The 14,614-nt window shown below is 33.9% G+C and overlaps 1 protein-coding gene across 1 annotated transcript in view; it reads right to left on the minus strand.

Moving 5' to 3' along the window:
* The window catches only part of RIT2 (Ras like without CAAX 2), a 384,646-nt gene that overhangs the window by 185,961 nt on the left and 184,071 nt on the right, over window positions 1-14,614 (minus strand). Inside the window, exon 4 of the mRNA XM_054460870.2 lies at window positions 3,497-3,688. Coding sequence (XP_054316845.1) covers window positions 3,497-3,688 — 192 coding nt within the window. The remainder of the gene's footprint in view (window positions 1-3,496; window positions 3,689-14,614) is intronic.

The following is a 14,614-nucleotide window of genomic DNA, read 5'->3' on the forward strand; positions in this document are numbered from 1 at the left end:
AGGGTAAGGAAACCAACTTTGAGCTACTACTGGCTTGTCCATGGCCTGGAATTGCCCACTCCAAACCCAAAGAATTATTATCCTGATTCTTCCTGCTCCTCCTTGTCCATAAGATGCTATTGCTCTGAGAAGCATGCTAGTATCTTGAAGCTGATATAAAAAAATAAATTCATGATAAAATGACAATGGTTTGTAGGCCAACCATAAGACATAGTGAGATTTTAAGTCAGAACACACTGGGTTTTGTCTCTCAACTCTAACTAGCTGTGTGACCTTGAACAAGTTATTGAATGTATTAGAGATTCAGTTGACTCATATGTAAATAGGTATAAAGGAGACTACTTCATGGTCTTGTGGTGAGGATTAAATAAAATCATGTGTGTAACGTGCCCAGCACAGAGCCTTGAAAACACTAAATGTATCATCAGTAATATCACAATCAAAATGAATATTTTTCACAGATGAAATACTATCCTTTGACTTCTTCCACATTAAAGCTCAAGGAGGTGAATAATGATAAACACATAATACACTAAAACTTGTTGTCTTTTTGTTTATTTTTTATCTTTTTTAGAAAGGCCCTGGGATTTCCCAAAATGCATTAAGAATACAGGCACCTATTCTTACCAAATATGAAAAGAAGCAGCTTCAACCATCAGAATTCTTCCCTTCCAAACTCTTACAGTTTAGGCTGATAAGGAATAAGAATTGCTTAGTGAGAATCCTACTCCTTTGCCTCTCACCACTAAACAATAGCACCAGCGTAATTTCACCTTTGAGAGTTTAAGTTTATCACTCTAGGAATTCTCACAGAATTCTTTTGAGCTGCAAACCATCTAGGTGTCAGCATCTTTATTTTTCTTTTGAGTTTGCTTTTTTTTTTAAATGAAGAAACAGAAACCTAACCTTTCAGATACTGATGAACAAAAAGAGGACAATGTGATAGTGTTTTAGTCTTAATTTTGTCACTAGCTGCAATAGTTTAGTAAAGTCAATTGCTATCAATATATTCATTTGTCAGATGTCCTCATTCTTCAAATGCTTGGCTTACAAATACACAGAGCAGTTACAAGATAAAAGTGTGAATTGAAATCATTTTGCTCAGAAAAAACCACTCTGCAGTTTTAAGAATAATTATTGCTATCACAACCACAGCCAGAAGCCAAATTTTTACATCAACACTTCATTACTGGAGACAGTGGTACACAAACATTTTTACAAAGATTGCAATTTGTGTTCTCATGGTTTTTGCACTTTCTGTGACTATCTTGTTTACAGTACTTGCTTTTATCTACAAAGAAAAGACTATCAAATCTGCAAAGTTACTCAACTTAGTATCTTTTCCTGGGTTTTTATTTCAGTGACATTTGTAATGCTTGTGATTCACTTCACTGCTAATCTGAAAGGAGCAGCTAATTATCCAGGCTGGGATAGGGGTTCTGATAAACATGCCTTTGTGAGATCCTAAGTATCACCTTTGAGCCTGGTAAGACAGGGCCTGGAGAGTGAGGGAAAAGTAAATGTCAGCCAGCTTTGGAGTCATGAAGAGCAATCATTGTAGAGAAAGTTTAGTTGATTTTTGGCCTGAAAAAATGTTTGCTGAATGTTTTCAAGTTCACTAGTTTTTCAGAGTCACTTATAGCTTTCCTAACTGAAACCCTGTCAGAGGTTTTTGTTCTCCAGGAATTCTTAGAAGTACAACAAAAATGGGCGTATGATCACTTGGTGGCACATTTAGGGTGCTTTGTCACACTAGTTCCTAGAGGCCCTAAGAAAAGTAAAGCACTAGCACTCTTCAGAGGAGTATAGGAAAGGTTCAGCTACTAAGCCTCCAACTTTCTTCCTTTCTGCCAAGTATCTAAAATAGATTATATTTAACTCATGAGATAAACTTGAATTCTTAACCCATAGAAATGCAACCATATCATGCTGAACATGTCTTTGGAGAAAGAGAAACAGCAAAGTAAGACAGCAGAACAGTTGCAGAAGAGATGAACAAATATTACAGTTCCTAAAACAATAATTAGCTGCCATTTTAAGATGCTTAGATTCTCAAGTAAAATATACAAAAATATCACCACAAAAATGCATTGCACTAAATCATAGAAATACGTTCCCGGTTAAACATCAACTTGTAAACATGGACTCTGTATGAGATCTTTTCAATTTAAGAAAACTTGAAACATATTAAGCATGAAAATCCATATTTATAATACCCTTAAGATAGGAGACAACTGTTTTAGTGAAGATTCCTACGTTAGTAAAATGTTTTACTAGTTGACTAATTTAAATAGGCTAACAATAAATCATTAACTGGAATAACATGAACTATTAAAAGCCAGTTCAAATTTAAGGTCAATGAAAAGAAAGATGAAGCATCTCAATTTATAACAAAGCAACTCAATTTGGAAAATTAGATTTACAAAAATTTGATTTGCATGCCACTTCTCAGTAATGTTACTTTGTACAACGTGAGTCATGGGAATGGAATTGTGATATGATTTGCCTGATTCTTGAACCAGGGCAAATGATTTATCATTACTATCTTGAGATATCAGGGAGGAAGCCATCATAGTTCGGCCATCTGTTATTGCCCAAGAAGTAGTGTCTGACCAGATGAGAAGAAAATATAATGAATGAACTATGTAAGTTATGGTAATGGATCCCAATCTAAGCTAGCCATAGTTTCTTCCTTATCAATTTTGTTTGTTCAGAGAAGTTTTGAGACTGTCTATTGATCACATTGATATAGCAGATGCAGCCTGAAGGAAATGGATAGTATATAAGAGTAATTTCTGATGCAACCTGAGAAGCAGTGGCTTGTTCTAATTCTGGAAGGAGGGAAAGATTCTGTTTTGATCATCTATTGCTGCATGAAAAATTACTGCCAAAACATGGTAGCGTAAACAATTTCATTTTATTTGCCACTGATTCTCTAGGTCAGAAATCCAGACAAGGCTTACCTGGGAGATTTTCGTGTTCCATGTGGATTGGCTGGCTATTTTATGAGGTTACAGTTATGTGGTGGCTGGTGCTGAGACATGCAAAGTGGCTTTGCCCACATGTGTAGTGTCTTGGCAGGGACAGCTGTGAGCCTGAATCTCATTTTGTCCACATGACTATCTTCTCATGGTTAGCTTGGGCTTCTTTACTTGAACTCAAGGGTGAGCAGTTCAAGTGGCAATGGCAGAAACTGCAGAAATCTTAAGGCCACACTTCAGAAGTCAACAAGAATCATTTCTACTGTATTCAGTATATAATCCCAGATCCTAGGGGATGGGGCACTAGTAAGGGCACTCTGCAAAATAGCATACATGGTGAAATATATTATGGAGGCCAACACAATTTACCATGGGACCACCATGACTTATTAGAAAAATCATGTGCATAATTTCTTTCTCATAATTTTCAATGTGAACCTGGGAAAGCAGCCATATTTTGTACTATGCATCCTCAGAGCAAAAGACAGGAGCTACCAGATAAAATTGGCACTCACCTGGCGGAACTGTTCCAGATCAATTTTGTTACCCACCAGCACCAGGGGAATTTCATAGGTGTGGCGGACCTGAAAAATGAGCTCTTTAAACTTGGCAGCCTCCTGAAATGATTGACGGTCAGTGACAGAGTAGCAGATGATGAAGCCTTCCCCACCTCGCATGTACTGCTCCCGCATGGCTGTGAATTCTGCCTGCAGGAAAAAAAAAAAATTAATTATGGGCTGTCAATATAGCTAATTAATATGAGGTTTAAATGTAATCATTATGAAATTTGAATGTTTTAAACTATTAAGAATATTGATATTTAATCATAGGAGATTTCATTTATGAGATCTTAGAAAAACATATTAAACAGCAATTTTTATTCATGGACTCTTAGGGATTATATAAAGATTTTTTTTTAATTTGTAATTACCTCACTTTAAGAAAATGAATCTAAATGTTTATACTCCAATCATTAAATTTATTTGAACCCAGGCTAGATATTCTTTAAATTACATATTTCAGATATTTTCTCACTCCCTATTTATTGGAACCAGTTTTTTTTTCTGGAAACATTGAAGAAAAAAAATTGTATAATCTAAGGAAGTTGGCTTCACTTTGCAGATGAAAGTTGGTTTGTATAGGGGATTTCCCATACGTCTGCCAAGGAATCTGGGGGAACAAATTTTTCTACTCAAAAATATGAAAATGAATTAGAGTTAGACCTTGGTTTTCCTTGAGAATGGAAAAAGTTATTAGCATTGATAATTCCCGATCCAGTTATTTGTTTGGGTGTTAATTTGTCTCATGAAGGTGCATAAACAGTAGGATCTGGATTGCTGAGGGATGGATCAGTGTCTACATTCTGCTGACTCTTTCATCTTTCAACTACAACTTCTCGGTGACTGAAAATTCAATATTTGTTCTGAATTACAATTTAGAAAGTTCCTTTAAGTCTAAAATATCTGTTTTCATTCACTTTTATTCTGAAACTACTGTTAAAATGACAATGGCTAATTAGATAGAAGCAATGAAAAATATGAAACTTAACTTCTGTTGGTGGAATAAGCAATGAAAGAACAAAAGAGCATATTGTGACTTGGACAATTTGTGCTATAAGTAATCAAAGAAATAAAATTTTAGGTGGGTTTTAACTGTGTTTGAAGAATTTGAGAAAATGGGACTCCTTTACCTAGCAAAGTGTTTATAAGAACTCACAAAATGCCCTACTCAGAGTAATTGTTTAAATAAATGTTAATTTGATTTAAGCTAGCTTGAAAGATGGGAGCATTTATGTAGATCCAGGAACTTTGGAAAACTAGGGTGGCTGGAAGTCCAGAGAGTGATAAAGCTAATGAATTCCTGAGTTAATAAGTGAATTTCACCAATGATTTGCAGTAAATATGGAATAAATGCAAACGACTTTTGCATTGGTTTCAAGCAATCATTTCTAAGTTGCAAGAACTGGATCACAGAGAGGACAAGAGACTTGTCCAAAGACCAACAGCAACATGATATAGAGTTGGTTCAACAAACTCATGTTACCTGACTCACACTGTATCAAATTACTTAGCATTAATTTTTATTTTACCTCAATCCTAACTTTCACTATGTGAGTGAAATGTACTAATATGGGAGAAAAAATATTCTATTGGATCCATGTTTCATTCCTGAACCAAGATTGAGTAATAAAATATCTGGGATCCCTCATAGTTCTGACATACTCTGATTTTGAAATCCTAAGTCTCAATCAAAACCCCGTAATTGATAGGACTCAACTAGAGAAGTATGGACTGAAAATGATAACATGTTTCTCAAACTCATAATTACATTTCTTTGGAAAAGAAATTATAGGATCATCTTAGAAATATGTTTGAGCTATAGGAAAACATAATTAGATCTGTTGTGTCAGTTGTATATGATTAAAACGATAATAAAAATGCAAGCTAAACTGGAAAAGATCTATTTTACAATTTAAAGTTTATGCTATTTTCTGATTATTATTTTCAGTATTAAAGTTTTTGATTTTCAATCGTCTAGTCCTTTTTGAAAATTAACAAATACAAATATTAGCAAAATATTTAAAAGGTACAGATATATCTATTACTAATTTAGTTTTCTTCTCACCTCAAACTTCTAGTTTTTCTTTTCAAATGCATCAGTTAATAGCTTCTTTAACTTTACATTACTGTCTGTGTACATACAAGCATATACATATTCCTTCTTCCTTTATACATCATTCTAAACTCAAAGGGAAACATAATATATACCTTTAAATAAAATGTAGTAGCCCTAATATACCTTGGAAACTATTCTATTTAAGTATATATAAATATTGCTTATTCTTTTTTACAGAGACATCATAATGCTTTTTATACATGTACCATAATTTATTTAGCTACTTATCTATGAACAGGCATTTAGATGGCCTCCTTTTATTCTTATTATAGACAATGCTGTGATATATATTCTTAAACATCCATATCCCACAGATTTACCTATACCTGAGAAACAGTATTTCTAGACCAAAAAGAACATACTTTCGAGAAATATTGCCAATCTCAATGCCAAAGACATTGTATCAACAATACTTTCTCCAACATTATATAAATGTGACCAATTCTCCTCATTTTCAACAATGCTGCTTATCAAAATGTTCTACTTTTACAAATTGTAGAATTGAAACATGTTCCTTTTATTTGTATTTATTATTTATGTGTTATGATCAACATGTCCTATGATTTATATTCATTTATATATTGTCTTCTACTTATTGATTTTATTTTGTTGTGAAGAATGTGGTAGTTTACTTTGAAGGGGGTTGGTTCTTTTTGTTGTTCAACTGTATATTGTTTTTTAAATTTGAACTGAAGGAATGTATTTCTATGTGAGACATAAGAAAAAGAGTAATGCATTTGACTACTTCAACAAAAATATACCATAATGAAATGACTAACAAATTTGATAAAGTGTAACAACCTGTTAGGAAGACAAGCAAATTACAGAAGGCAAAATTCACAGAGAATATTGGATGATTGAATGAATAAAGGTCCAACAGTGCTTGTGCTTGTTGACCAGATTCAAAGTCACACACATATCACATTAAAAATAGATATGTCAGGGAATAACATCTGATCTAAATTGGAATCTCTAGGTATGAAGTTCCAGCATACATACTTTAAAATTTGGATGATTTTTGTTTTGCACCTCTCTGTATGAATATGTAACTGAATGTATGCTCAAGAGTGGTCTTTATATTCTAGAAGCAGAGAAAGACAGTCATAGAACATGACCTCTAGGACTGTTACTTACTTAGAGCATGTTTTCTGACATGTCACATAACTCTCTGTGCCTCAGTTTCCCCCTTTGTTAAAGATGGATTAGGACACACACTTTAACCAGTCTTAAAGGGCAGTAGAAAAGCTCAAATGAGAGAAGAGATGTGAAAATGCTTTGATGAATTTTTAAAATACAATACAAATCAAGCCTATTATTATCTCTGGTACAAATCTGGCAGAATAGAACCTTTCACTGGGAGAACAGGCATGAAATCCTCTTTTAGCTGCATTAAATATAAATGTGGCAGTGTTTTTAATATAAGCTTAATCAGAAAAGTATTAAGTTTTTTTTTCCCAAACAGAAAATCTTTCCACCAATAAAACAGATGTAATGAAGCTATCATAATGAATGGGGAGGATATTTTATCTTAGATGACCTTTTCTATACCAACTCTTTACACAACATGCATATATATTTCCGTGTGCGTGTGTGGGGGGTGTGTGTGTGTGTGTGTTTTACTAAAAGATGCAGTAGAGGCTGATGGGACCCAGAGATCTGAGCAAAATCTCTTTACTATGTATCAACTTAATAATATATGATAAGGAAATCACTTTAAAAGGAAAAATGCTGTATTCAACATGTTGCTTCCGTCTTCATTCACCCATGAATTAAAGATCCCTATACTTTCTGTTTGGTGTATCCTGAATGTTAATACCTTCTTCATTTGCTTCCTGCTATAAATGAAACTTGTTGGTTAATCATTCAGGAACATTACCTGATTCCATTTGCTATCTATGAGTAGCAACATATTTATGAAACAGACCCTTTGTATAAAATGCTACAAATATAAGTATTTCTAATATTTTCAGAGCTATTCTGAACACAACATTCCAGTATGATCAGCTGCCTTTGATATACTCCCTTGTATTAAAATTGTGTGATAATTTTTCTGTATTCAGAAAATGAATAAAGAATTTTTGATGAATCTCATATTCCAGCTTCTTGATTATCAGAGTAAGAATTTTAAGCAGGTATTAGAAAATGTAGGAACTGGACCAGCTCCCTGTTGCATTCAAGTAGCAGTACTACAAAGATATGAATGCCTCACTATATTCAAAAAGCACTAGCACTATATTCAGACCAGCTTATTAACAACTCCCAGTAAGGGCACACAGCATTATATATACTGATCTGAATCACTTTTGGCCATCTCTTTAATAAACCACATGTCCATATTTGTTCTCCTTATGGAAAAAAAGTAAATTAAAAAGTCAGTCAGTCATACGCCTAACACTGTACCAAGTGGTAGGATGTATATATATACACACAATGTATATCTATACAGTGTATATATATACAGTATATATATACAGTGTATATATATATACAGTATATATATACAGTGTATATATATATACAGTATATATATACAGTGTATATATATATACAGTATATATATACAGTGTATATATATATACAGTATATATATACAGTGTATATATATATATATACCCAGACAAGTTCCGATATATATAGAGTATATATATAGTGTATATATAGTGTATATGTACACTATATATACATTATATACAGTGTATATATAGTATATATATACACACTATATACAGTGTATATATAGTATATATATACACACTATATACAGTGTATATATAGTGTATATATAGTATATATATACACTATATACAGTGTAATATATATATACACTATATATAGTGTATATATAGTGTGTGTATATATATACTATATATAGTGTATATATATGCACTCTATATATACACTGTGTATATATACACTCTATATATACACTGTATATATATACACTGCATATATATACACTGTATATATATATACACTGCATATATATACACTGTATATATATATACACTGCATATACATACACTGTATATATATACACGGCATATATATACACTGTATATATATACACGGTATATACATACACTATATATATACACTGTATATACATACACTATATATATACACTGCATATACATACACTGTATATATATACACTGCATATACATACACTATATATATACACTGTATATAATATATACAGTGTATATATATAGTGTATGTATATGCAGTGTATATATATACAGTGTATGTATATGCAGTGTATATATAGTGTATATATATCATATATATATATATAGTGTGTATATATATATAGTGTGTGTGTATATATATATATATATATATATCTGAACTTGTCTGGGTTGGAGAAACACAACCAAGCCAAGATAAAATGAATGAATAATAATTAAGATCTAAATGAACCATGGGGTTGAGAAAACGGCAAGAACAGTTTTCAGAGGGATGGCAAAGAGGGCTTGGTGAGGGAAAAGGATGTGATGTTCTTCCCTAACTTTATTATTTGTACAGAGCTCCTCAACTTTCAGGCAATCTCACTTCCAAAGATTATGTATAGTCACTCTTAAATAGCCTTTCATAGTCCAAATGCATCATTTGCATAGTAGTTAATCATCTAAGACCTGCTTACCCTTCAATAGTTGAGTTTTTGGAGGGTGGCATAGCACAGAATCATGTGATCGTTGTTTCTTTGATTTGTATCTTTTAAATGAAAGTATAGAAAAAATTATAAAGGATTAAAGTCTAGGTATCATGCATTTACTATAATTTATGCAAAGCAAAAAGATTGCAATAAGTAGGAGTGGTTGTTTCTCAGTCTCAATCTGATGCCTTAAACTGGTTATGTCAATTGAAATGAAAACGAACAAAGAGTTTTATAAATGCTGATAATATGAGGTCAAAGATTGTGCCTCAGAGTCAAAATATAATTAACAGATACCATTTTACTGTTTTCAGAGAAGATAATCTATCATTTGTTTTTTGGTATTTGACACATATTTTGAGGAATGTATTTTATCATGGAATACTGCTTGTACTGTGCCTAACTCATTCATCAAGAATTTATTTAACACTTATATATGACAGGCATGTAAGATTTGAGATTGCTAAAATGAATACATATAATAAAACTAAAATATGGATATACATATATATATATATATATATATATATATGACAAATAAAAATTAGAGCATCAGAACCAGGATAGAGTGAGGAGACAGAGTTTGATTTACAATTTGACTCTGAACGTCTAAACAACCCAAGCTACAATGAAAACATGATCAATTATATCACTTTTGTCATTAATAATAACATATTAATTGGACACAAATCTCCCCTAAGCACTGATTGCTAAAGGCAATTTCTCTTCTTGGGGTTTAGATAACAGACAACATCCCCAGTGTCAACCCAACTAGATCTGCAGTATCAGGTTCTCTAAGACTAATCTGTAATTGTGGTTTTCAATGTAAGCCTGGCCAAACATTTCATAGTCATACTCAATAATATTGATGGAAGCTTCAAGCAAGATAATATAAAATTATTCTGTAGAAAATGGTTAGTGTGTAATACTAATTGAGAATGATATTTAAAATCTTTTTAGTTTAGTTGTTGGCATTGAAACTGGAGGCTTGAAGGGTACTTGGAATCCAACTATAATGATGGCTCCTGGAAAACTCTTAACTAAATACAATTTGAATAAGCATTAAGGTTGTAATGTAGGAACAGCTGCATAATTTGTAGATCCCAATGCAAAGTGAAAATGTGAGGCTACTTGTTCAAAAATAATTAAGAATTTCAAGACAGCAAGAGTAAAACTTTAAAACAAGTGCAATGCCCTTCTGGGCTTGGGACCCTGGGCAGCTGCAGCAATTGCCAGCTCATGAAGCCAGTCCCATTGCAATGGGATTAGCACAAAATAACAGCCAGGAGCACATGTGAGGGGAACTCCAAAGAAGACTCCACGGACAGGTGCCCCAGAGAGAACACTGGCAATTATGTTCAGAAGTCAAGTCACTACTGAAGCATCCTGACCTCAGTGAGGAACACAGGCCTGCACAAAGATGAATGTTCCAGGAGTTGAGAGGTGTGGAGTTGTGGCGAGACTGAGAGTATAGGGTGACAGACTGGGATAGGCCCTTAAGAAGAGAAACGACGCTACAGAAAGAGGCGTTAGTATGACTCATGTAAAGAGGTGGTATGTTCTTGTTGCCAAGTGAGATCAGACTCCTGAAATCCCTGACAACCAGGTTTTGGGTTTGATGCAATAGGAAACCAAGAACTCAGGAGATTTTTGTCAGGAGGAAAGTAACAAGCAGGCAGCCCTATTTTAGTAGGATTGGTCTGGCAATGGTGAGAGTCAGTGGAGGAAAGGGCCATTGAAAGCAGGGAGAAAACCATGAAGGCTTTTGCAGTAATTCTGAAGTGAGGTTTCACAAAAGGAGAAAGAAAAGGGGGAAAATCCTTGAATGAGAGGTCACAATAAAGAAAAACGAAGAGAAAAGAATTATGAAAAAAGGACATGAAAAATGTATCTCACATTAGATATAAAAAAACAAAGTATAGAGATATTAAATGAGATGGCTGAAATCCTAGAGCTATCAAGTAGAAAATCAGAGACACATTGATACCACTGCCACGCCAAGGAAAGAAAGAATTAAATTAAATTAAATATGGTTCCAGTTTTTGTAGCCCTGGATCTGGTAGTTGTAATGACAGAGATCAGCTGATTGAGAAAGTAAATAACTTAAGGGCCATCATGTCCCATACGGAGTTCTACTTGTCTAGTGAGAGTTAATATTAGACATCCAAATGGAACTATCCATAGATAACTGGAAATATGGCTTAGGTGAAAGATTAGAATCTAAACAGGGTAGTTGTGACGGACTCAAGGGACAAGTCTTTTTGATTGAATATGTGAGTTGGAAATAGGGTACAAATCAATTAGTCTGGATCAGTATGGGGGGACAAATTCTTTTTGTCCCTTCTTTTTGAGAGCTGGAGCTTTGCCTCCGTTTGAAGTATTTTATCTATTTTAAAGGAGATTTTATAAAAATGGTTTTTGACAGCTTTCTTCTAGTTTTGTTCTCTTTTGCCAGGCATGCACAGTACTGAACTGTCCTCAGATTTTGGCACTTATGCCTCTTTCTTTTATTGTAATTACATGTGTTTTACTCTCATTCCCATCACTAGACTCTAACCTACCTGAGCATCACATTCTCCAAAGCACTAGGGACAGTGCCTGGATCAAAGCCCGAAAGATAATTATATTATCACTTGGTTAATTACTTACTTTAAGCTAAATGTTTTTAAATATGTTACTATTCCCTGGATGATACGCACTTTAAGGGGAATGAGGATTGGAGGCTGGAGGATGAAGATAAAAGGGAAAGAGAATCAAATCCTTAAACTAAATGGATAAAGCTTTTAGTTACTTATTCATTCCTGTACATGTAAAGCCAAGTCTAGTTTAACTTTTAGATAAACCTATATCCCACTGAAATCCACAACAATTATAAAGCAAGTTAATGTTCCTTATTTCATTCTCTAGCATTAGTCATTTGTCTTATGCTAAGAAGGGTGGAAGAAAGAGGAATCTTACTGTATTTGGATCAAATTTTGCACCAAAATTTCTTTCCCATAGAAGTCTGTTTGCCTTTCCTCTTTCTATTTGACTTGTATTTTGTCAAAGATTTAAAGTTTCATGACCGCCTCTGAGGGGTACAAATCCACTAAAAGATATTTCTAATCACAGCTGGCTTCCTGTTTATCCTGGAGGTCACTCATACTGGGAGCTGTTTTCCTGTTGATAAAACCTACAGGAATGTGTCTTGGAAGAGCCAGCATAACTGTGTTGTGAAAGGATTTCATCTACTGCAGTTTAGTCATTCCCAGTGTGATACTGAAAGGATGATCTCAACAAAAATAGAGTGAAATAAGAAAATCCACATGACAAAGTTGCAGTTGCTAATTGATTTAGAGTATCTGATAGGATACTACTATAAATAAGAAAAATGATATGGGACTCATGCACACATATACCCACATATGCTTTCTCTAAAAAATCTTCACCATCCACAATGAAATTCATATTTCTAAATATTGAATACAAATAAATTACTATTTGGTTCCTCCAGTAAAAACCAAATGATCTTGTTTTGCAATATAAAGGATAATTTGTCTCCAGATAATTATCAAATTTTAGAGTTGTATTGAGGGGCCAGCCCTCCCTCATGATACAAAGGAGGAAAGTGGTTATTGGAGCAGATGTTTGTCCTCTATAACATCAGAAGTACAATCAGGAAGAGATTACAAGTTTCTTGACCATCATTAAGTGCTGGATATACTTCATCCTCCAGCTTAGTTATACCTCCTGAGTGGCTACTGTAACCCCAGGGTCTCCCTTTTCCAATCAATCCATCAATGGGGGGATATCCATCCATTTCACTATCTGATTACTCTTCTTTCAGTACTGCATTTATTCTGCAGCTCTTCTGTTTCCAAAGGTTCAGTGGTTACACATTTACTTTCACATCAAATCTATACTCATCAGCCTGATTTTAAGACCCTATATAATCCGATATCATGCTACCAGTCAAGCTTTATCTCCAGTTAATATTGAATACGCCCTCCCTAATGGGGTCACTTCTTTCATGGCCTGATCATAAAAGCTGTCTCTCTTACCATTGTGCCTTCATGCACATTATTCCTCATACTTGAACCTTTTCTAGGGAATCGAGAATTTAGTGATTATCAATTTTTTTTTTTGCAGATGAGAAAATCAGAGCCCAGAAAGGTAGTGATGATATCATTTTCTCATAGCTAATTAAAACACAGCCAGCTCAGAAATTCCAGTTTTCTAATCCCTTCTACATCACATGGGTAGCTTTCCTTCCTTTGCCGTGATGTGAATCCTGTGCATGCTTCTTAGTCAATTATATTCTTCCTGTTTTTTTTTTTTTGTGAACCCACACCTAACAAACCCAGCCTTTATTGAGAATAATTTTTTTGTATATTTTCATCACTTATGAACTTAAAAAATTAGCAATTAATTATATCTTTCTTATTTTCTTTTTATTCAAGGAATTAGATTTGCGACACCAAGCAAATGTTAAACATTTTAGAGGACAACATCCATGCTTAAACTGTGTTTAACACTTAAGTTGCACTTATATTGCTTGGTAGATTTTTAACATTAAAAAATTCAATTAAATTGCTGCCATTTGAACAAATAAATGCCATTTAGAAAAATACTTTGATGTGCTAACTATGATAATGTATGTATTCTGGCACACAGACATAATAAGCAAGCTTCTAACAGTAAAGGAGTTTGTGAGTACTAATAAGGTACATCATCCTAGATAAATCTTTTAAGAAAATTAGGAGAAAAAGGTTTTAAAATTTATATTGTTAAAGGACATGCCTGTACAATGAAAATCAGCAAAATTTTTGTTCCCAAGTCAGTCAATATCTTTCTCTCTTTTAAAAATACATTTGTAACCTTGTGAAATGGTTTGGCTGTGCCCTGGCCAAAATCTCATCTTAAATTGTAGTTCCCATAATTCCCACATCCTGGAAGGGACCTTGTGAGAGGTAATTGAATCATGGAGGCGGTTACCTCCATGCTGTTCTCATGATAGTGAGTGAGTTCTCATGAAATGTAATGGTTTCATAAGGGGCTTTTGTCCCTTTTGCTCATTCTTCTCCTTCCTGCCACCATGTGATGAAGGACATATTTACTTCCTATTCCACCATGATCGAACACTTTGTGAGGTCTCCCAGCCATGCTGAACTGTAAGTCAATTAACCTCTTTCCTGGCCGGGTGTGGTGGCTCACGCCTGTAATCTCAGCACTTTGGGAGGCTGAGGTGGACAGACCACGAGGTCAGGAGTTCGAGACCATCCTGGCCAACATGGTGAAACCCTGTCTACTAAAAATACAAAAA

The sequence above is a fragment of the Pongo pygmaeus genome, chromosome 17 (genome assembly GCF_028885625.2).
Source record: "Pongo pygmaeus isolate AG05252 chromosome 17, NHGRI_mPonPyg2-v2.0_pri, whole genome shotgun sequence".
In the NCBI taxonomy this organism is placed as follows: domain Eukaryota; kingdom Metazoa; phylum Chordata; class Mammalia; order Primates; family Hominidae; genus Pongo; species Pongo pygmaeus.